The following is a 20,515-nucleotide window of genomic DNA, read 5'->3' as shown; positions in this document are numbered from 1 at the left end:
AAGAGGGTGGAGAAATGTAAGTGGCAAATGCTAATATCTGTGTTATTCGCGTAATTTTGAAGGATAAAATTCATCCTTTACATATTGAATGACTATTGGTGAATTACAAGAAGAAATAATTGAAGTATTAATTTTCAATTTTTTAGATTCATTGAACCTAGATGAGTTTGGGGCATAGAAAAGAGAAATGTTATAATTATATATATATATATATATATATATATATATATATATATATATATATATATTTGATCAATCTCATTTTATAAATCAACAATTAAATTTGTAGATTTACGGAGACCTCATATAAGTCAATGATAAACTCTACAAATATAATAGTCGATATATTAAATTTGTAAGAAAATATGAATAAATTATGAAGAATTTATTGATCCTTAACATTTTTTCAGAGAAAACGGCTTAGTTGGTTTCATCGAGACAGTGTTTGGCGTGTCATTGTCCACGTCACAGTTTGAAGAATGTAAGTGATTCTTGGTTCATGGATGACAAAAGTGTTCCAGTCCACGTCATTGTCCACGTCACAGTTTGAAGAATGTGAGTGATTCTTGGTTCATGGATGACAAAAGTGTTCCAGTCCAATGTTAAAACTTGTAGATGCACCATAAAGGTGACGAGGAAAACTTGTTGATGAAATTTTGGGAAAGATTAAGATCTCATTTTGAATTGATATTTTGTTCTGTTACATTGTCAATCTTAAGTTCGATTTTATTAATTTTAATTTAATTTTGAAAAACCTTTTTTTTTTGGTATAAACATAAGCATTTGTTTCCAAGGAGTAGCTCAATCGGCTGGTGACCACGCCTTATGAAGCGGAAGTCACTAGTTCGAATTTTCCTCTCCTCTTGTGTGGGGATATATATATATATATATAAAGCATGAGCATTTAATTATTATTATTTTTTATGGACATAAATTTTCTTCAAACTAATATGAAGGAAATATCCTCAAACTCATTTAAAATAGTGACCAAGTGTTTATAAACATTTAAAACGTTAATCTAAATTAGTAAACTGCTATTAATGACCTTAAAAATTTAATGTTCGTTTTAAATGTATATAGACACTTGACACTATTTTAAATGGGTTAAAGGATATTTCTTCTAAACTAATTTGGAAGAAATTTCTGTCCTTTTTTTTTTTTTTTTTTTGAAGGTGCTGCTTTCTTTAAGACTTTCCAAATTTTCCATCTTCTCACTTTTGAGCATTTAATTCTTATTTCCATCTTTCAACCTTAACAATTAAGAGCATTCTAATATTCCGTTGCTTTGTTAGCAAATTATTCAATCTATTTGCATCATTGCATGTTGTTTTTGTCTCTTCTATTTGCATCTTCTTGTTAGTTGTCATTTCCCTTTGTATATTACTATATTTTCAACTTCATTAATGACGAAGAGACATTAATTGATGCAGAACATTGTGAATACAAATTTTCAGTTTGTTTTCTCCATTAAAAATCAAACTATTATGTTCGTGAGCCTAATCTGATTCAAGCCAAGTTTATATGAATGTCTCATTTTAAAATCGGGATAAATTCTGTGTCCACGGTTAGCTCATTTATTTAATGAACCGAGAGCAAATCGACTCTATTCGAGCAAACCCAAGCCTGTTTGCAAACAGCTATGTTCTTTTAACAACCCCAAATGTATCCTATCATTAGTGAGAAAGTTCTAAAAGTTATGAGATTGGCTTGATTGAAACGAGTTAAAACCACCTATTTAGGCATGACCGCATGAGCTCACCTAAATTTGAACCAAGGCATTAAAGTACAGAAGCTTGCTTGCCCTTTAATTGAGATGGATATTAATGTCGAAGACATTTGATAACATGGTAAAATGTTTTTGGCACTAGAAAATAAAATGTAATGCAACTTGCCCACAACAAAAACTCACCGATACTGCCAAGGATGCAGAGGAGAAGACCCATTTAAGGGAATCATTCCTTGGCAAAATCAGCACTTAACAAAATTTTATATATTTCTTGTGCTATGTATACAACTGCACAAAATTTTATCAAAAGGAGGGTACATTTGTCTCAAACTGCACCAGTTTCTCAATCTTCAAGCAATGGATTCAAAAGCAGTTTGGTGGAAAGTTTAGGCTTCATGTAAACCTCGAGTCAATCAGAGATGCCCTCTTGCTTTTTCTTCAACTCATCATTTTCATCAACACCATCATCTTTGTCACAATTGTCAAATATATAATCTTCAGGTTGAGGCTTTGAGAGTCCTCCATCAGGGCTCTTGTCTGTGTCAAGAAGTTCAGAAAGCTGCGATCCCTCTGGAGAAGCCAATGTTTCATTACCTGAGTCTTCCAAGTTGGTTTGAGAGCGACGGCTCTGAATGAGATAGTGTGCCACAGACTTGAAGCCCAGTCTTAAAACCTAAAAGGCAAACAAAATTTAGCCATTCCTTTTACTCCGGATGCTAATTAAATCTGCCTAATATGTCCACCACATACTAAACCAGACTGCTCACATACCAGTACAAGTTGAGTGATAGAGACGTATTACCAGCCAGAAATAGAAAATGAAATATACTGATAAACCCTTTTCAGTGATAGGATAAGAGCATCGAAAGGCATCAGCTGACTCAATTACTAAAGCCTCTAGTAATGCTATGGCAGACCACGCCACATAGGAATTGGAGGGATGGGGTTTGGTGGGTAGCATTACTCCAAAAGCCTCTTACCATTGTACATGGAAGCTAGAATTGATCCCACCAACACTAAGGAAGGGGGGATTTCAGGGAAAAGGGAGGGTTGTTGAATAGCCATAGGCTCAATGGGCCTGTTCGGCCTCAAGTGGACCAAAAGACAAGAATTTATAGCACCCATCTGAGCAAGAATACAAGACACTGGGATTGTTAAGTTAACGAAAGCAAGAGGGCTGTGATGGAGGAGATTATTGTCTGTTTACGCAAAATAAATGGGAAAGCATAAAGATTCTCACACTCATGCACATATACAGGCTTGATGGTGCTAACCTTCCTGTAGAGGGAACCAGTGGGCATCCACCCTTTTCCCTGACGGCAAAGACTGCAGTTGCAAATTCCTCGACAAACAGGGCAAATCCAATTGGGATTTTGATTGGCTTCTATCACATTCTCTCCATATCTGAACAACATAATATATTTCAAACATAACTTATGGGTAATACAGGTTCCACTTAAAATATTTAGTAGTGCATGCTTAGTGACACAGTCAGGAATTTCAATAGCATAAAAGTCATTTTGTTACAATTTTATTGTTATAAGGTGCTCCACGTTTACTGAATAGCACCATATTATTTTAATATTGTGATGGAAGAAAGAGAGAGAAAAGATTTGGACAGGAAGGTGGTCGTAGTTTACTAATCTATCTACCATATTTGGAATGCTACAAATGGTTGTAACAAAATGTTTCAGCTTAAAGCACAAACAGGAATGTTAATAAACGCTATTACATATATGTTTGTGCTTTAAATAAACGCTTATAAACGCTTTAAAGCTATACTATAAAATCACTATTAGTTAATAAACGTAAACGTTAATAAAAGCACAAATAAACGCTTTATGCTATTACGTATACTAATCGTCATTCAGAACTTGCTATTTACGTTTGACTCCAATATTATCTAAAAGAAATTTGATAACTAACTAATTATATAGGTTTGTCCGTTTGTGGATCAGGATTATAGCAACTATATCTACTAGCTGTTGTTTGCCGTTGGTGGTCCCTATATAAATCTTGGGTAAAACTCACCACTAAAAACCGGTTTACAAAGGCTTTTGTGCTTTAAAGTCACGTGAGAGTACCTTTTCTATAAGCAAAGTAAAAAAGGAAGCAGTGCAAATTAAAATTAATTACCTCATGTATAAGCAATCCCCACAAAACTGCCCTTGGACCAAGTTGCATTTGATGCAATGGGTATGCTGACCAAGCGTTTTCTGTCTGCAAATAAACAGGCCATCTCATTGAGCTTGCTTTACCAAGTACAACCAAGTAATTAGTGAGAAGGAAGATCTTATAACACAAGATATCTGATACAATTTGGATAATCACCCACTATAGAAAAACAATATAGTTGAAAACTTCTGCTATTGATTTGAAGGGTATTCTCCCAGCGGTATAACAAATTTTTTGAGTTAACTTGTTGAATTATCAGTAATCCTTCAAACCATTTCTCGATTTACAACCACAATCATTTGCAAACCAGCTGAGCATTTAGTTGGAGGCTTAAGGGTTAGCAACAACATGTTACTTATTGCTACTTAAGTCTTTAAACTTTAATCTTAAGAAAAAAGGAATTTGCTACAAAATCCTAAGAAAGCATTATAATAGATTAGAATGAAGGAGAAATAAAATGTACCTGCATTGATGGCATGTTTTTCCCTTGACCGGATCATATATGCGCTTCCCATCCTCGCCATATCCATCCACAAACAGTGTCCAATTTTCCTTACAATCTCCCAGAAGCTTATCATGTTCTTCTGAGTAAATTTCTGGCTCAGAACCTTCCCGTATGTGAATCTCATTATTCTCCGAGGAGTTCCTCTTCTTTTTATCACGGATTTCCGAATAGCTAACAGGAGTCAAACTCTTCAACCTAAAACCCATAATCATTTTCAAACAAGTTTAAAACATATGCCCAGCGACTTTCACCAATTTAGGATCAGAACAACATCAATCAAGAACAAGAAAAATCACGTGTATGGAGGCCAAAAAAATCCACAATGCTCTGGTAAATTGCTGATAAAAAGTAACAGGATACAACAAATCAGCATTTGAATCTGAGGTCTTAAACATATTTTTTCAGAGATTAAAATAAATGAAACCCAGTACAGCATAAAAAAGGATGATAAAGAGATGAGAAATTTATATTCAATTTTAGAGGCCAAAGCAATGGAGAACATAAGCACGGTCCTTCTCTTTTCTTTTCCTTCATTTTCTCAGTAACCAATGAAAGGGTAAACCACAAAATATGAAGAAACCCACAACAGCATTAGAAAGCTCTGTACTTCTCTCTCTCTCTCAACTTTTTACTCATTTCAAGAAACCCAGCCAAAAGGACGAAAGCTTTCCTTTCCTCATTTTCCCACCAACCAAACATATTCTGAAGAACAAAAGAAAAAGAACAAAGAAAATACCTTGAAGAGCGCCTTGGGGAGTCGGGAAGGGGCAATGGGTTCTGGGTTTTTCTTTGAGTAGGGTTTTTTGGAGTAGGCTTGGGAAGGGCAGTTTTGGATTTGAGCTTCTGAGAGAGGTCGGGAATCCCCAGTTTCTGCATTCTCTCCATGTTCTCTTTGATCCTCTGGTTCCTGAAATTCTCATACCCTGAAGCCTCTCCGGTCCGATTCCCCGTAGATTCTCCATTGTTGTCCTGTTCATTGGTGTCCCGAGCTCTCTTTCTCCAAGGCATTGTGGCTAATCCCTGTGTCAGTCTCTGAGTTCTGAGTGAGACTATCCCTTTTAAACGGTCGACTGAAATGAAAAGACATGCATAGTCCACGGCCTCAAGGGTCCAGCGCCCCCAGGCCCCACCATTATTCTCTAGAAGAGGATTTTCTGACAGGAACCCGAATAATGCTTACGCCTTGTTTGGCAATGCCCATGCCAAAAATTTAATTTAATTTAATTTTTTTTAAAAAAATTTTGAACTATTTTATTTTTATTTTTTTTATATATATTATATCAATTACTTCTTATTATTATTATTTAAATAAAAGATTCCCATCAAAACAAATTTTTTGAACTTTTTCATACCCGCTCTATTTGGTATTGCCATGTTGGTCTTTGCTTGGCCTTTACGTGGGAAAATGTAAAAATGTTTAGTACGAGAAAATGAAAATTTTATTTTATAATGATTTTTTTTTTATTTTAATAGTAATAAAAAGTGATTGATGTGATGTAAAAAATAAGAATGCTAAAAGTTAAATTAGATGAATAATATGGGGGGCCATTTTTTTTTTTTTTTTTCTCATTATCAAATATAGCCACAAAAAATTCTAAACTTTTACCTACTTTATATAACATTAATGATTTTTAAACCAAAAACCACGTACATACATTATCTATTACCAAACGAGGCATAAATTCAAGTAATTTAGAGTATTTACATCACATGGCTGGAAGGGCCGTAAAAGCTCTTCATTAGCCTCGTCAAATTAATGAAAAATCCAATGTATCTCTTCTCTTGTCTCATTCTATATAGAGCTCTAATTAAGGATAGACTACCTTGTATGTAATATCTTTACAATATTCAGAGAGAATATAGTCAGCTTATTCAAAAATCATGAAAAAGATTGTGGATCTTCTCTAACATCTATTCACCCCTCATTGTTATTGACGATGCCGCAAGATAACTCAGTTAGATTAAAGAGAAAATATGACTAAAGGTTTATTGTGGATTTAATGATTTATTTATTTGTAGTTGAATTATATTTTCAAAGAAAGAATATATGAAGGGCATGTATCAAGAGAAGTTAGGAGTGCTTTGTTTTAGTGGTAGTGAAAGCTAATTCATCAAAAAAAGAAAAGCTAGGAGTGATATCCCAAACATTTTGGAAAAAGTACTTTACTTTAATCTTGCACTTGTTCTACCTCCGGTAATATCACTCACTGAAAAGGAAAGAAAAAAAGAAAAAGAAAAGAGAGAGTGGGTATATATAAGAAATTATCATTTTATTTGATTGAATTTAATGCTATGACATTACAACAAGGGATTTTAAAAATGACAAACTTGTTCCGAACCATCAAATGATTCATTATTGGCTACTACATATAATTTTCTAATTATTGTCCCACTAGAATTTTTTCTGAAGATAATTGACCACATTCCTATCGAGTTGGAAGGCCTTTGCGAGAACATCAGGATTGATGGGAGGATTAGATCCAAAGACTGCATTTGCTATGGTGATGAGCCCAGGATTCTGGCTGCTGAGACCGGCAAAGGCAACGGCATTAGTTTTTCCTACATTAAACTGGAAGTGAATGAGACCAATTGGGAAAACAAAGACGTCTCCTGCATATAGAACTTTGGAGAAGAAGCGGTTATCTGGGTTGGATGTGACAAAGCCAACTAATAGAGTACCCTCTAGAACTACAAGAATCTCGGTTCCACGAGGGTGAATGTGGGGAGGATTTAGGCCGTATGGTGCAAAGTCAATGCGAGCCAAGGATATGCCTAAAGTATTGAGGCCTAGTATCTTGTCGACATTGAGGAGAGTGACATTCGATCCGAGTGGATTTGAGGTGTCTCTGGGAGTGTCTAACCCTGAGAAGAAGAAATCATTGGCAGTGGCAAGCTTGGGGTCCTTGCAAAACTTTCCGTTAACAAATACTGCAATAGAACAAAAAAGAAAAGCAATTGTTATATATCGCAGATCACAAAGGGCTTCCAAATGATGAATGGTTGTAATATATATATATATATATATATATATATATATATATATATTAGTAGGTAGAGTCCTAATTAAGATGCATGAGGGGAAAAGAAGAAGATCAAGTGAGTGATGATATATACCAGCATGATCAGAAGAAGTATCGTTAATGGCAACACAGAAGTCTTGGAGAGGACTGGGGTCATAGGCAGAGGCAACGGAGCATGCCCAAGCCAACAAGGCCACACTTACAAGCAACATCTTAGGAACGCCTTTCATCATTTTTGAGGTTATCTCGACCAGCACCTTAATTTGAGTGTATATGCTTTGTATTAATTCGTGCTGTGAGAATTGATGTTCCATGGAGGACGCCTATTTATAGATGGAGGGGAGTCACTGATGATATGAAGGGGTCCTCTGTTTTAACTTCCACGCACCGATCAAGAAAGAAGATTTCTAATTAAGACTTGGTAATTAAGTGTTCATCAATATTGGATATTTAATTAATTAATGGGTGAACCATTCTTTAACTACTACTGCACGCAGATATACATATATACACGCTAAATAAGAGACGATGCAGTCAAATTTGACGGCTTTGATTAATATTGGAATAGTTCAACTCTTTAATTTATTTGCCAATTAAAAAATGCACATTTCAATTAACGTTGATACATCTCTTTGAAACTGAAATGGCTGAAGATCTCATATATATATATATATATATATATATATATATATATAGTGAAGAGTTCATATTATATATATGTAATTGACCCAATATGCGTGTATGTGGCGTACGTTTCAACAAAAATTAATGCATAGGTTGAACACGTAAGTGGAGTCCTAGAGACAACGTTTCAGCAAAACATTAATTCTGACGAAATCAACAATAACTAGTAATAGGAAGCGTAGAATTTTATACAGAATCTAGCTACAAACCTAATTAACCTACCAATAGGCGAAGGGTTCAGCATGACCCCTAGTTAAGAGCATTCCCAGCAGCTACCTAACCATGTTCCCTATATTTAAGGATCCAAACCACTTTTTGCTTTCCTACATACAAAAATTCCACAATAACTTCCCTTTATCATTCCCTACATCATTAAAATATTATTTTCATTTTCATTAAAATAATATATGCTTTTATTCTAAAAACATTTTTCTTTTTCATCTCTCTCATCCCCGTCTTCTTTCCCTAGTCACATCTCCCTCTCTCACTCTCTGTTTTCTTCTTTTCTTTACACCAGCCACACCTCTCTCCCTTTCTAGATCTCACTCTCTACCTCACTTTCCCCCAGTAGATTCTCGCTCACGAAGACAGAAAGGGAGAATTTTTGCTATGTCGAATGGTTATCTTCCTTATATTCTTATCCTCTCAATCATTATCTGCAGCGAAACCAGCTTTAGAAAACAGAGAGAAAACGTGAGAGTGAGGGAGGGAGAGAGAGAGAGTTATGGGTATTTGATTGTGATGGGGTTGATTCTCTAGGTATTTTTATTTGGGTAATCAATTGTGTTCTTGATGATTTTTGATTGGGTTGTTGTGGAGCTTGTGGTTGAGTTCTGGTTGAGTTTTGGTGAGTTCTGGAACGATTTAAGTTGTTTGGGGATGATTGATTTTGTGGGTTTTATTTGTTGTTAATTTTGGGTGTAAATCCTTTGAGTGGCCGTGAGAGTGAAGATGGAGTATTGAATATGGAGATTTGGTTTCTTGAGGGCAAAAATCAACTGGGTTTCTATTTCTGCTAGTAATTTTGCTTTACTTGAACTAGATTAAGTGCAGAAGTGCAGAAGAAGAAGAGGGCGGAGAAGAAAGAACGGAGAAAAATAATAGAGATGACTGCGTGAAAAGGTGTAAGAGGAGAGAGAGTGTTTTTTTTATGATTATAATAATCACAAGGACTGCTACAGTTGAACCCCAAACATTGGGTTCAACTGCAGCAGCTGATGATTTAAGGAATCATATAGGGAATCTACTGTGGGGTGTTTTTTGTGATTTTTTAGACATATTCACTAAATTTAGGGAACAGACCCCCTTATAGGGAGTCTGCTGGGAGTGCTCTAAGGTTGTACTCTATTAGTGGACACTCATAAGAGGAGAATATATCACTGACCATTATCCCGCAACATCGAGAAATAGCAAAAAAATGCCGAGAATCATTTCTCGGTGTATAGTATACATTGACTAGGGGTGTACATGCAGATGCGAATGTAGTTATTTGCAATATTCTCATCCCACTACAAAAAAATTGCTATTTTCTGACGTGGCAAACAGTACAAGAGTTTTGCCACGTCAGAAAATGCTTTCTGATGTGCCAAAAATAGCACGTCAGAAAAAAAATGGCCGAAATTTTGAAAATTTTCCCTCTTCTTATTTTCCCTCAACTTCTTTCCTCTTTTTATTCTTCCCTCCTCATTTATTTTTCCCACACTCTCTCTCTCTCCTCTCTCAATATCCTCCCTTCTCTCCACGGTAGATAGAAGAAATTTCTTCAGAAGGAGAAGAAAAAGAAAAGGAGAAGAGAAGAAGAAAAAGAAAGGGAGAAGAGAAGAAGAAGAGAAGCTGCAGAAGAAAAAGAAATGGAGAAGAGAAGAAGAGAGAAGCAGAAGAAAAAAAAAAAAAAAAAAGGAGAAGAGAAGAAGAAGAGAAGATAAGAAGATTAGAAGATTAGAAGAGAGAGAGAGAAAAGTGAGAGCGGGAGAAAAGAAGAGAGAGAGAGAGAGAGAAAATTGGGATCTAGATCTCTGCACAATAGAAATGTGTTTCATGGTGCAGAGATCTCTGCACCGGTGTAGATCTGCACCATGAAACACAGATCTGCACAGCAGCGTGAGGGAGCTGCCGTGCAGAGGATTAATTCCAAAAAAAAAAAAAATAATAATTTAATTAAAAATTAATTTAAATTAATAAATTTTTTAATTGAAAAAAAAAATTCCAGAAAAAATTAAAAAAAAAATTAATTTTTTATTTAATTTTTCAATTTTTTGACGCGCGTCAGAACTACCACGTCAGAAAATTTTCTGACATGTTACCCACTGACGCGTCAGGAAATTTTTTTTCCTGTCACCTATGTTTCTGACAATCTACACGCATCAGAAACGACAGGTCAGAAAAATTTTCTGACGCGTCGGACACCATAAAACGTTAGAAATCTCCAGTAAAAAAAATTTGTTTTTTTGTAGTGTCCGCATTCGCAAAATGAGGATATCACTTTTTACGACATATTTTAAGCAATTTTGAAAATAATTTAGGCAAGTTTCTAGTGTTTTGGACTTGTTTTAATTTTTTTTGAAGCCCAAATATTTTGAAAATATATTGATTTCACATAATTTTTGCCCTTTTGCCCAAGAGAATGAGTGAATTGTGGAGAAAAAAAATCTAAAACAATGTAAGTAAGCATAACGTATACATAATCCAAAATGATGTTGTTTTGGTGTCCCTCCTCCCCCTTTTCTTCTTCTTCCTGTAAATGAAGTTTTTTTCTTATTTTTCTTACATGGCCAGAGGTTTCTCTTGCTTTTCAAACCTTTTTTTAAGTTTTATCCGTCGTCTTGTGCAACTTATCCAGCCCAAAACCTCAATCTTTGCATCAAGGCTTCATATCTGCACCAGTCTTCTTCTCCGCCATGCTCTCCGCCTTCTCCTTCGTGTCGTTAGTCAGATTTATCAAAGGTTTGAGATCAGATTTCTTTAAATCTAGATCTACTCTCTTCCAATGGATCCAACAATCAACGCGCCATTGCACCACCTACAACGTCGCTCCAGCTTCCCGTAGCCACCGGCTAATGCACCAGCCGCTAGCTTCCACACGCATCCTTCCTCCGTCTCGCCTTCTAATGCAGCTGCTGATTTTTGGGTTTTTTTTGCTTTTATTTTGTTTATTACTTGGGTTATTTGTTACGAGCCTGAGTAAGGGACCTCGTAACTAGACCTTGGGCACGTAGGAGAACAGGAGGAGACCTGTGTTTCCTACCTATGGTTGCTGGAAAAAAGGAAAATAGGGATCGTTAGAGAGACCCCACGACCTCACAACACAACGTGTCGATTTGCTAAAATATTCTCTGCCTTATTTCATAACATAGGGGCCTTTAAATAGGCAAAATCATTACAACTTAACATAGGACTTCTCCTCCCATTACTTGTAGGATTTGAAGTGCTTTTATTGAAATAGAAAACCTACTAGGGTTAGGACTCATCATCCTTAACTGACTATTATTATTAAAACTCACATGGAAGAGTAAAACTAGGACCTCTAATCATAGCTTGAGAAGGATTGTAACATCCCTCCTCTCTTAGAAATACCTTTGTCCTTGTTGAAATATATATAAAATATAAAATACTAAAATAAAAGAAAAAGAAAAGAGAGCGGAAGCGGATAGAGACGTATGGGCTACATCTTGTATATTCACTATATCAATCAATATTACATAACTCTCTATTTATAGAGAGACAATGAGTAGTGACCAAGAAACCCAAATTAAACCCTAAAATACATAAGGAAAGAAATAAACCCTACATTACAAATTAAATAACGGAAATATAAAATATTCTAATAAAGGAAATAATATATTCTAACATCCCCCCTCAAACTCAAGGTGTAAGCTTGAGTTTGGAAAAGAGAATAAATTGAAGGCATCTGAAGTCGATGGTTGGATCAAGACAATGCCGGCGAGAAAGGCTGAAAGTGACGGCCGGAGAAATACCGAATAACAGAGACAAGCTGCTAAAAGAATCCGGTTAAGGGCCAAGCCGCAACTGACAATGACGGTCGAAGAACGAAAACTAGTCATTAAATCCCTTGAAGGGCCAAACCACATTGTGCCAGGGTTCGCCAATAACAAAGAAGAGAAAGGCTGAAAGTGACGGCTGGAGAAATACCGGAGAACGGAGACAAGCCACTAAAAGAATCCGGTGAAGGGCCAAGCCGCAACTGACAATGAGGCCGGAGAACGAAAACTAGCCGTTAAAATTCCCGTGAAGGGCCAAAACCGCATTGTGCCAAGATTCGCCAATGAATAAAGCCGTGGATCACAACAAAATTAAGAGATCATCAGAAGAGAATGCTAGAAAACACCATAGAAACGTCATAAGACTTTTATTGAAAGCCACAGAAACAGAAACATGGCTCTGATACCATGTTGAAATATATATAGCTTTGATACCATGTTAAAATATATATAGAATATAAAATACTAAAATATAAAAGAGAAAGAAAAGAGAGCGGAAGCGGATAGAGATGTATGGGCTACATCTTGTATATTCACTGTATCAATCAATATTACATAACTCTCTATTTATAGAGAGACAATGAGTAGTGACCAAGAAACCCAAATTAAACCCTAAAATACATAAGGAAAGAAATAAACCCTACATTACAAATTAAATAACAGAAATATAAAATATTCTAATAAAGGAAATAATATATTCTAACAGTCCTCAAGGGTAAATTCCGGAAACCGAGAAACAAAGTCCGCCTTGCTTTCCCATGTAGCATCTGTAGGTGAGTAACCGGTCTAGTGGATCAGAATCTCTTTGGTTCCCTTTTGCTGGCGTTGCTCAAGGACTGCTTGCGGACGAATCTGAGGACTGAAATCTTCTGGTAAAGCCAAAGTGACAGGCGTGTCCTGACCCACATGAGGCTTGAGAACTGAAATATGGAAGACTGGATGTAACTTGGACTCTTTAGGAAGGTCAAGTAGGTAAGCCACAGGTCCAATCTTTTTCGAAACCTTGAAGGGACCAAAATATTTGGCAGCAAGCTTGGCGTTTTTGCGGCGATCCCGAAAGCTGCTTGTACGGCTGCAATTTTAAATTCACCCCAATCACCAACATTGAATTGCCTGTCCCTATGATGCTTATTGTAGACCTGAGTCATACGTTGTTATGCTTGCTGTAGACGTGTTCTAGCTTCTTTGAGTAACTGGTCTCGCTCCAACAGAGTTCTTTCTACCGATTCCACCTGTGCTGTGCCCTTGACATATGATATTAAGGTGGGTGGAGGTCTTCCATATACCAATTCAAAGGGAGTCATATTATGTGTTGAATGAGTGCTAGTGTTGTAGCAGTACTCTACCCATGGCAACCACTAGACCCACTCCTTGGGCTTAGAACTTGTGAGACACCTCAAGTACATTTCCATCGTTCGATTAAGCACTTTAGTTTGTCCATCAGTTTGTGGGTGGTAAGCGGAACTAAAGTTGAATTTATTCCCATGGAGGAAAAACAGCTCTTTCGAAAACTGACTTGTGAATGTAGGATCACGATTACAAACAATGGATTTTGGCATGCCGTGGAGTTTAAAAATATTCTCAAAATATATTTTAGCAACTTGAGTAGCCGTGTATGGGTGACTCAACAAAACGAAATGGCCATACTTAGGGTGCGTTTGGGAGTGCGTTTTTAAAAAAATAATCTGCGATTTTAAACCAAATCACAATTTTAGGGTGTTTGGGATTGCGATTTTAAAAACGCAAATTTTAAAATTGCAAAAAAATCTGCGATTTCCATAAGTTGATTAGAGGGTGCTTATTTGAAAAAGTGCGAATTTAAAACAAAATCGCGATTTTTATTAAAAAGATATTTGGCGCAATAGTTACCTTTTTTAGAACGGGAATGAAAAAAATACCAAGAATACCCACTTAAAATATATTAAAACCTTTTTTTTTTTTCTTCATCCTCTCTGTCTTGTTCATCCTTATTGGTAATTTGGTCATGAAATCGCAATTATATGCTAATGTTATCCAAACACTCAATTGATAAAAAAAAAAACTTTTTAATATGTTTTACTAAACGCCTATGCAATTTTAAAAAATAACGATTTTAAAAACGCAATTTTTAAAATTGCACTTATTGAAATCGCACTCCCAAACAGGCCCTTAGTATACCGGTCGACTACCACTAGTATAGTGGTCTTCCCATTAGACTTGGGTAAGCCATCAATAAAGTCAATATAGACCTCTGCCCACACCTTGGTTGGAATTGGTAATGGCTGTAGTAAACCGGATGGTTGTGTAGTTTCCGTCTTATGCCTTTGACATACATCGCATTGGTGGATAAACTCCTTGATGGATTCCTTCATGTGAGCCCAATAGAAGACAGGTTTTAATCGCTTCATAGTTTTAAAAAAACCCTCATGTGTGCCATTATGAACTTCAGCAATGATAGGCCTCACTAAAGAAGATCCTGGAAATAAGTAAATGTGCCATTTAAAAAATATGAGACCATCTTTGTACTTCCATGGCCCTACCGGCTTCGCCTTCTTGGATGCGATTGACCAAGGTTTGTGCTTCTAGGGCTGTTTGAGTTTCAGTTTGAATGGGCTCCACCCAATGGGGCAGTGGGTATGAGAGGGCAAGAAGTTCGCTAGGAGTCCCAACTCTGGACAGGGCATCTACAACAGAATTGTCTTTGCCCCTTTTGTACTCAATTTCCTAATCGTACCTCATCAATTTTACTAACCACCGTTGTTGGGCCGTAGTGGAAATAGTTTGAACCATGAGGAATTTGAGACTTCGTTGGTCAGTACGAACAATGAATTTTGAGCCCAATAGGTAGGGTTGCCATTTTTGGACAGCAGCAACTAAAGCCATCATTTCCTTCTCATAGGTAGAGAGGCCTAATTCACGACCCTTGATGGCCTTGCTAAAAAAGGCGATGGGCTTGTTGTCTTGTAATAATACCGCCCCAATGCAAGAGCCAGAGGCGTCACATTCAGCAATAAAGGTCTTGAAAAAATTGGGCAATGCCAAGACCGGTGCTTGCGTCATAGCTTGTTTTAATGCCGAAAAAGCTTCATCAACTCTAGGAGACCATTCAAATGCGTCTTTCTTTAACAAATCTGTCAATGATTTGGTGATGGCCCCATAACCGCAAATAAACTTGCGGTAGTACCCAGTGAGTCCCAAGAATCCTTTTAAGGCCTTCAAAGTGATGGGATGAGGCCAATCCAAAATAGCTGTGATTTTTTCTCGGTTAATTGCAACTCCATGCTGTGAGATTATATGGCCTAAATAACAAACTTCAAATTTGCCAAATTGACACTTATCTCTTCTTAGAAACAACTGATGGACCTTCAAAATTTCAAGCACATGGGCCACATGCTCCTGACGGTTAGCCCGTGTCTTGCTATAGATTAAAATATCATAAAAAAAAACTAGAACAAATTGCGAGTTACCTCTTGAAAAATATCATTCATGAGGGCTTGGAAGGTGGACGGGGCATTGGAAAGCCCAAGTGGCATCACTAGAAATTCATAATGGCCATGATGGGTTCGAAACGCCGTCTTTTCCACATCTGGTGGGTGGACCCTTATTTGATGATACCTTGAGCGCAAATCCAATTTGGGAAAGATTTGAGCTCCGTTTAACTCATCCAACAACTCATCTATCACCGGAATAGGGAATTTTTTCTTCACCATTATATGATTAAGGGCTCGATAATCGGCACAAAGACGCCAAGATTCATCATGCTTCTTAACTAGTAGTACTGGGGAAGAATACAGACTAGTACTTGCTCGCACAACTCCTGAATCCAACAAGGCTGCTACTTGTATTTCAATTTCATTTTTTTGATAAAACGGGTATCGGTAGGGGCGGACGCTAATAGGGCCTTGATCGGGTAGAGTCGGGATCTTGTTACTTGTTTTCAATTTCATTATTTTGATAAAACGGGTATCGGTAGGGGCGGACGCTAATAGGGCCTTGATCGGGTAGAGTTGGGATCTTGTGATCATGGTCTTGGGCAGGGGGTAGCCCCTTTGGTTCTTAAAATAGCATGGCATACTGATCCAATAGTCCTTGAAATTCGGGAGTCAACTCTTCTAACTCAACCTTATTTTCTCTCAGCTTGCCCCACAATCCTCCACGCAATGCCTTAATGGCCTTGGGCCCTTCAATGTATTTGTCACGTGGTGCATGTTCCCCTTTGAGTTCAATTGTAACTCCTTTCCACATAAAGCCCATCGATAGCCTTGAAATCCCAAAGTATGGGTCCCATTAACTTGAGCCATATGGCCCCCAAAATTGCCTCACATCCTTCAATGGGTAGGATGTAGAAGTCTACCTGAAAGAAAGCCTTTCCCAAACGGATAAAGACGCCCCTGCAAATTCGCCCACTAGTCATCTTCTCTCCGTTGGCCACCACGACATCAAGGTTCCTCTCATTTGCTGGAATCAAGCCAGCCCTTCTCGCCGTGGTTGGGCTAATGAAGTTGTGGGTGCTTCCACTGTCCCCTAGCAACATCACCTTGCTGCATCCAATCCATCCATTCACCCTCAATGTGCGTGGCCCTTGCAATCTAGAAATTGCATGTAGAGAGATGACGTTATATCTTCCTCTTCCTCAACTAAGAGCTCCAGGGTTCCCATCTTCAATTCGTCTAATGCTAGTCCATCTTTGGCAGTGACTACCTCCATCCACAAAAGCTTTGCACATCGATGGCTTGGTGTGTATTTTTCATCACAATTGAAGCAAAGACCTTTTTCCCGTCGATCCTTGACCTCCTCCGCCGAGAGCCTCTTTAATTGGGGAGTTCGGCCTCTGGTTAGCGCCGGCGAGGGCATGGAGGGCTCATTCTTGGGTCGCCGGTTGTCCGTCAGAGTTGATCGGCACTGACCTTGGTTCTTGGTCTCATATAGCCTTGCTAATCCCACTGCAGCCATGAAATTGCTGGGTCTTGCTGCCTGCACTTCCGTCCGTATCGTCTCCTTGAGCCCACTAATGAAACACCCAAGTTGGTGCTCAGGTGCCAATTTCCCCACCTGACTTAATAGTCGTTCAAATTGCACTTGATAATCACGGATAGTTCCGACCTGTTTAAGTTTGGAAAGGTCTCTGAAAAAATCTTCAAAGAGAGTTGGACCATACCTTGCGTGAAGGGCCTTCTTTAGTGCCTCCCATGTGAACTCCTCTGTTTCATCAACCCGGAATAGCTGGTACCATAGCAGCGCATCCCCGTCGAGATGATAGGTGGCTAGCGGCAGTTTCTCCTCTTCGATAGTACCATGAAACTCAAAAAATTGCTCAACCCGACAAACCCAACTCGTTGGATCTTTGTTTCCACAGTTTCTGGGACATCCAATTTGGTAATCTTTGGGGCTGTTGACCCACTCGTTCCTGCTGCTGTTCTCGTGTTCCTTGCCCCTTTGTTTTTGTTATTGGACCCAACCTCCGTGCCAGAACATCGGTCTTCTGATAATTGCTCAAAGCGGGTAGTCATGGCAGCTAAAAGCTCACGAATATCACCAACAATATTGCTAAAATATTCTCTGCCTTATTTCATAACATGGGGGCCTTTAAATAGGCAAAATCATTACAACTTAACATAGGACTTCTCCTCCCATTACTTGTAAGATTTGAAGGGCTTTTATTGAAATAGAAACCAACTAGTAATAGAAAACCTACTAGGGTACTTAGGACTCATCATCCTTAACCGACTATTATTATTAAAACTCACGTGGCAGAGTAAAACTAGGACCTCTAATCCTAGCTTGAGGAGGATTGTAACATTATTGTACTGAAATATGGAATGATTCTTTAACTTTGGATCCTATTGATCTTACAGTGCTTACTCTTCCACAACCTCTTTCCAGAAGTTGTCGTTACCTTGCAGGATTTTGGGTAGTGTTAAAGCTACCCATTTTTTATGTTTTGGTGTTTAAACCGCTTTATGTGGTCCCCTTGGAGAGGCTCGGGACATTTTATGACCCATTGCCTACTGTTTGCATGTATATATTGCATTGTAATTTTCTTTTGGGTCTTTTGTGGGAAAACCCATCCCTTTTTTTAGTGTTTTAATCCATGTACCTTTCTCTTATTTGCTTAGAAAAAAAAAATAATGTTCATTTGGTAAATTTATTAAATATAATATATAAAAAAATATATTATATAGAAAGGTATGGATAGAAAACTTTTACTGACCGCATATGCATTAGCATTCGCATATTTTTTCAAAAAAATAATATCTACTTAAGACCAAGAGAAAACCGAACATTTCCCTTGGCTTTTCATGTCCGCTCTCTCATACAATGAGAAACTTCCATGACTAAGTGTTGGAGAGATAAATGATTTGGGAGTTTTTACTAAGAGTATATTAATATACATATTGAACACCACTCGAACCTAAAAGTTTAAGCTAATGGGCTTAGGTTCACTTATGTATATTAAGTATTATTTTATTTTATTTTTTTATAATTTTTTAATGTGTGACTCAATACTCATAAGTGCACTTACAACATTAAGTCCATAAGCTGACAACTTAAGGAATCAAATAAGTTATAACCATGGGCCATTTTAGGATTGGTGCTACACATACAAAATAACAGTTTTGTCCTACAACCGCACATTAATTCGATATCAAAATTTTGGAATGTACGTTTTGTTTAACTTTGCCGATTAAATTTTGTGTGATGCAAAGAAAAGGTCAAAAATAGTATGCTAGTATTGGAATAATTGGATTATGCATGATTCTCTTGAGTTCTTAGATGTCGAATCGTGGGCTATCATTCTCTTGAAATGGCTTTTTAATAGAAAATGTCAATAGTGGTTGAAAGAATGGTTCACCGATTAATTAATTATATATCCATTGATGAAGACTTACATACCAAGTCTTAATTAGAAATCTTCAATCTCCGTTGAAGTCAAAACATAAGACCCCTTCCCTCATATCAGTGACTCCCCTCCATCTATAAATAGGCGTCTTCCAATGCAACATTTCTCACAGCAAGATCGAATACATAGCATATACACTCAAATTAAGGTGGTGATCGAGATAACCTCAAAAATGATGAAAGGTGTTCCTAAGACGTTGCTACTAACTGTGGCCTTGTTGGCTTGGGCATTCTCCCTTGCCTCTGCCTTCGACCCCAGTCCTCTTCAAGACTTCTGTGTTGCCATCAACGATACTTCTTCTGATCATGCTGGTATATATCATCACTCATTTGATCTTCTTCTTTTCCCCTCATGCATCTTAGGACTTTACATACTATATATATATTTCAACCATTGATCATTTGAAAGCCCTTTGTGATCTGCGATATATAACAATTGGTTTTTTTTTTTTTTTGTGTTTTTTCCTATTGCAGTATTTGTTAACGGAAAGTTTTGCAAGGACCCCAAGCTTGCCACTGCCAATGATTTCTTCTTCTCAGGGCTAGACACTCCCAGAGACACCTCAAATCCACTCGGATCGAATGTTACTCTCCTCAATGTCGACAAAATACTAGGCCTCAACACCCTAGGCATATCCTTGGCTCGCATTGACTTTGCACCGTACGGCCTAAATCCTCCCCATATTCACCCTCGTGGTACCGAGATTCTTGTAGTCCTAGAGGGTACTCTATTAGTTGGGTTTGTCACATCCAACCCAGATAACCGCTTCTTCTCCAAAGTTCTAAACGCAGGAGACGTCTTTGTCTTCCCAATTGGTCTCATTCACTTCCAGTTTAATGTGGGGAAAACCAATGCTGTTGCCTTTGCTGGTCTCAGCAGCCAGAATCCTGGGCTCATCACCATAGCAAATGCAGTATTTGGATCAAATCTTCCCATCAATCCTGATGTTCTTGCAAAGGCCTTCCAACTCGACAGGAATGTGGTCAATTATCTTCAGAAAAAATTCTAGTGCGACAATAATTAAAGAAATATATGTAATAGCCAATAATGAATCCTTAGATGGTTCGGATCGAGTTTTTTTATTATTTAATTCCCTTGTTGTAACGTTATAGCAATAAATTCATTCAAATAAAATGATAATTTCTTATATATACTCTCTCTCTTTGTCATTGAGTAATAATGGAGGAAGAACAATTGCACGATTAAAGTTTTGAATCCACAATGTTCGAGATATAACTCCAAACTCCTAAATCATTAAATCAAACAGTTAACCTATGGTACAATCTTCTCTTAATTCTAACTGAGCTATCTCGTGGCATCTTCAATAATAATCAGGGTGAATTAATGTTGTTAGAGAAGACCCAGAGTCTTCTCCATTATTATTTAATAAGTTGGCAATATCCTCAGTGTAGGGGCTGTTCATCACGAGTATCTTGTGCAAGGATCAGGTTGGAGTAAGAAATGGCGCATCTTTTGTTATTTCTCATTTTAGTTCCTCTCATCTTGCTAATCACTTCTCCAAATTTG

The 20,515-nt window shown here is 37.4% G+C and overlaps 3 protein-coding genes across 3 annotated transcripts; 1 reads left to right on the top strand and 2 right to left on the bottom strand.

The window, feature by feature from the left end:
- Positions 1 to 1,804: 1,804 nt before the first annotated feature.
- LOC132167677 (uncharacterized) lies at positions 1,805 to 5,423 on the bottom strand. The gene is made up of 5 exons (XM_059578687.2): positions 5,143 to 5,423; positions 4,365 to 4,601; positions 3,863 to 3,946; positions 3,001 to 3,130; positions 1,805 to 2,399 (listed from the first exon to the last, which is right to left on the bottom strand). Exons 1-5 carry the CDS (start codon positions 5,412 to 5,414, stop codon positions 2,136 to 2,138), a joined length of 987 nt encoding a protein of 328 aa, XP_059434670.2. The 5' UTR covers positions 5,415 to 5,423; the 3' UTR covers positions 1,805 to 2,135.
- A 1,361-nt stretch (positions 5,424 to 6,784) lies between these two features.
- LOC132191306 (germin-like protein subfamily 1 member 7) lies at positions 6,785 to 7,659 on the bottom strand. The gene is made up of 2 exons (XM_059606258.2): positions 7,521 to 7,659; positions 6,785 to 7,334 (listed from the first exon to the last, which is right to left on the bottom strand). The coding sequence occupies exons 1-2, from the start codon at positions 7,657 to 7,659 to the stop codon at positions 6,799 to 6,801; spliced, it is 675 nt and encodes a 224-aa protein (XP_059462241.2). The 3' UTR covers positions 6,785 to 6,798.
- An 11,501-nt stretch (positions 7,660 to 19,160) lies between these two features.
- Positions 19,161 to 19,997, top strand: LOC132167071 (germin-like protein subfamily 1 member 11). Its single transcript, XM_059577964.2, has 2 exons — positions 19,161 to 19,299; positions 19,462 to 19,997. Exons 1-2 carry the CDS (start codon positions 19,161 to 19,163, stop codon positions 19,995 to 19,997), a joined length of 675 nt encoding a protein of 224 aa, XP_059433947.2.
- Positions 19,998 to 20,515: the final 518 nt, after the last annotated feature.

The sequence above is a fragment of the Corylus avellana genome, chromosome 2 (genome assembly GCF_965113065.1).
Source record: "Corylus avellana chromosome 2, dhCorAvel1.hap1.2, whole genome shotgun sequence".
NCBI lineage: Eukaryota > Viridiplantae > Streptophyta > Magnoliopsida > Fagales > Betulaceae > Corylus > Corylus avellana.
This window is presented reverse-complemented; position numbering and strand designations above follow the sequence as displayed.

Excerpts from the sequence above, each read along its gene's own strand:
- LOC132167677 (XM_059578687.2), bottom strand. The coding sequence starts at position 5,414 with ATGCCTTGGAGAAAGAGAGCTCGGGACACCAATGAACAGGACAACAAT. Across the intron at positions 4,602-5,142 it reads TCCCCAAGGCGCTCTTCAAG|GTTGAAGAGTTTGACTCCTG; the intron begins GTATTTTCTTTG and ends TATGGGTTTTAG. Across the intron at positions 3,131-3,862 it reads GGGGATTGCTTATACATGAG|ATATGGAGAGAATGTGATAG; the intron begins GTAATTAATTTT and ends TATGTTGTTCAG.
- LOC132191306 (XM_059606258.2), bottom strand. The coding sequence starts at position 7,659 with ATGATGAAAGGCGTTCCTAAGATGTTGCTTGTAAGTGTGGCCTTGTTG. Across the intron at positions 7,335-7,520 it reads TACTTCTTCTGATCATGCTG|TATTTGTTAACGGAAAGTTT; the intron begins GTATATATCATC and ends GTTCTATTGCAG.
- LOC132167071 (XM_059577964.2), top strand. The coding sequence starts at position 19,161 with ATGATGAAAGGTGTTCCTAAGACGTTGCTACTAACTGTGGCCTTGTTG. Across the intron at positions 19,300-19,461 it reads TACTTCTTCTGATCATGCTG|TATTTGTTAACGGAAAGTTT; the intron begins GTATATATCATC and ends TTCCTATTGCAG.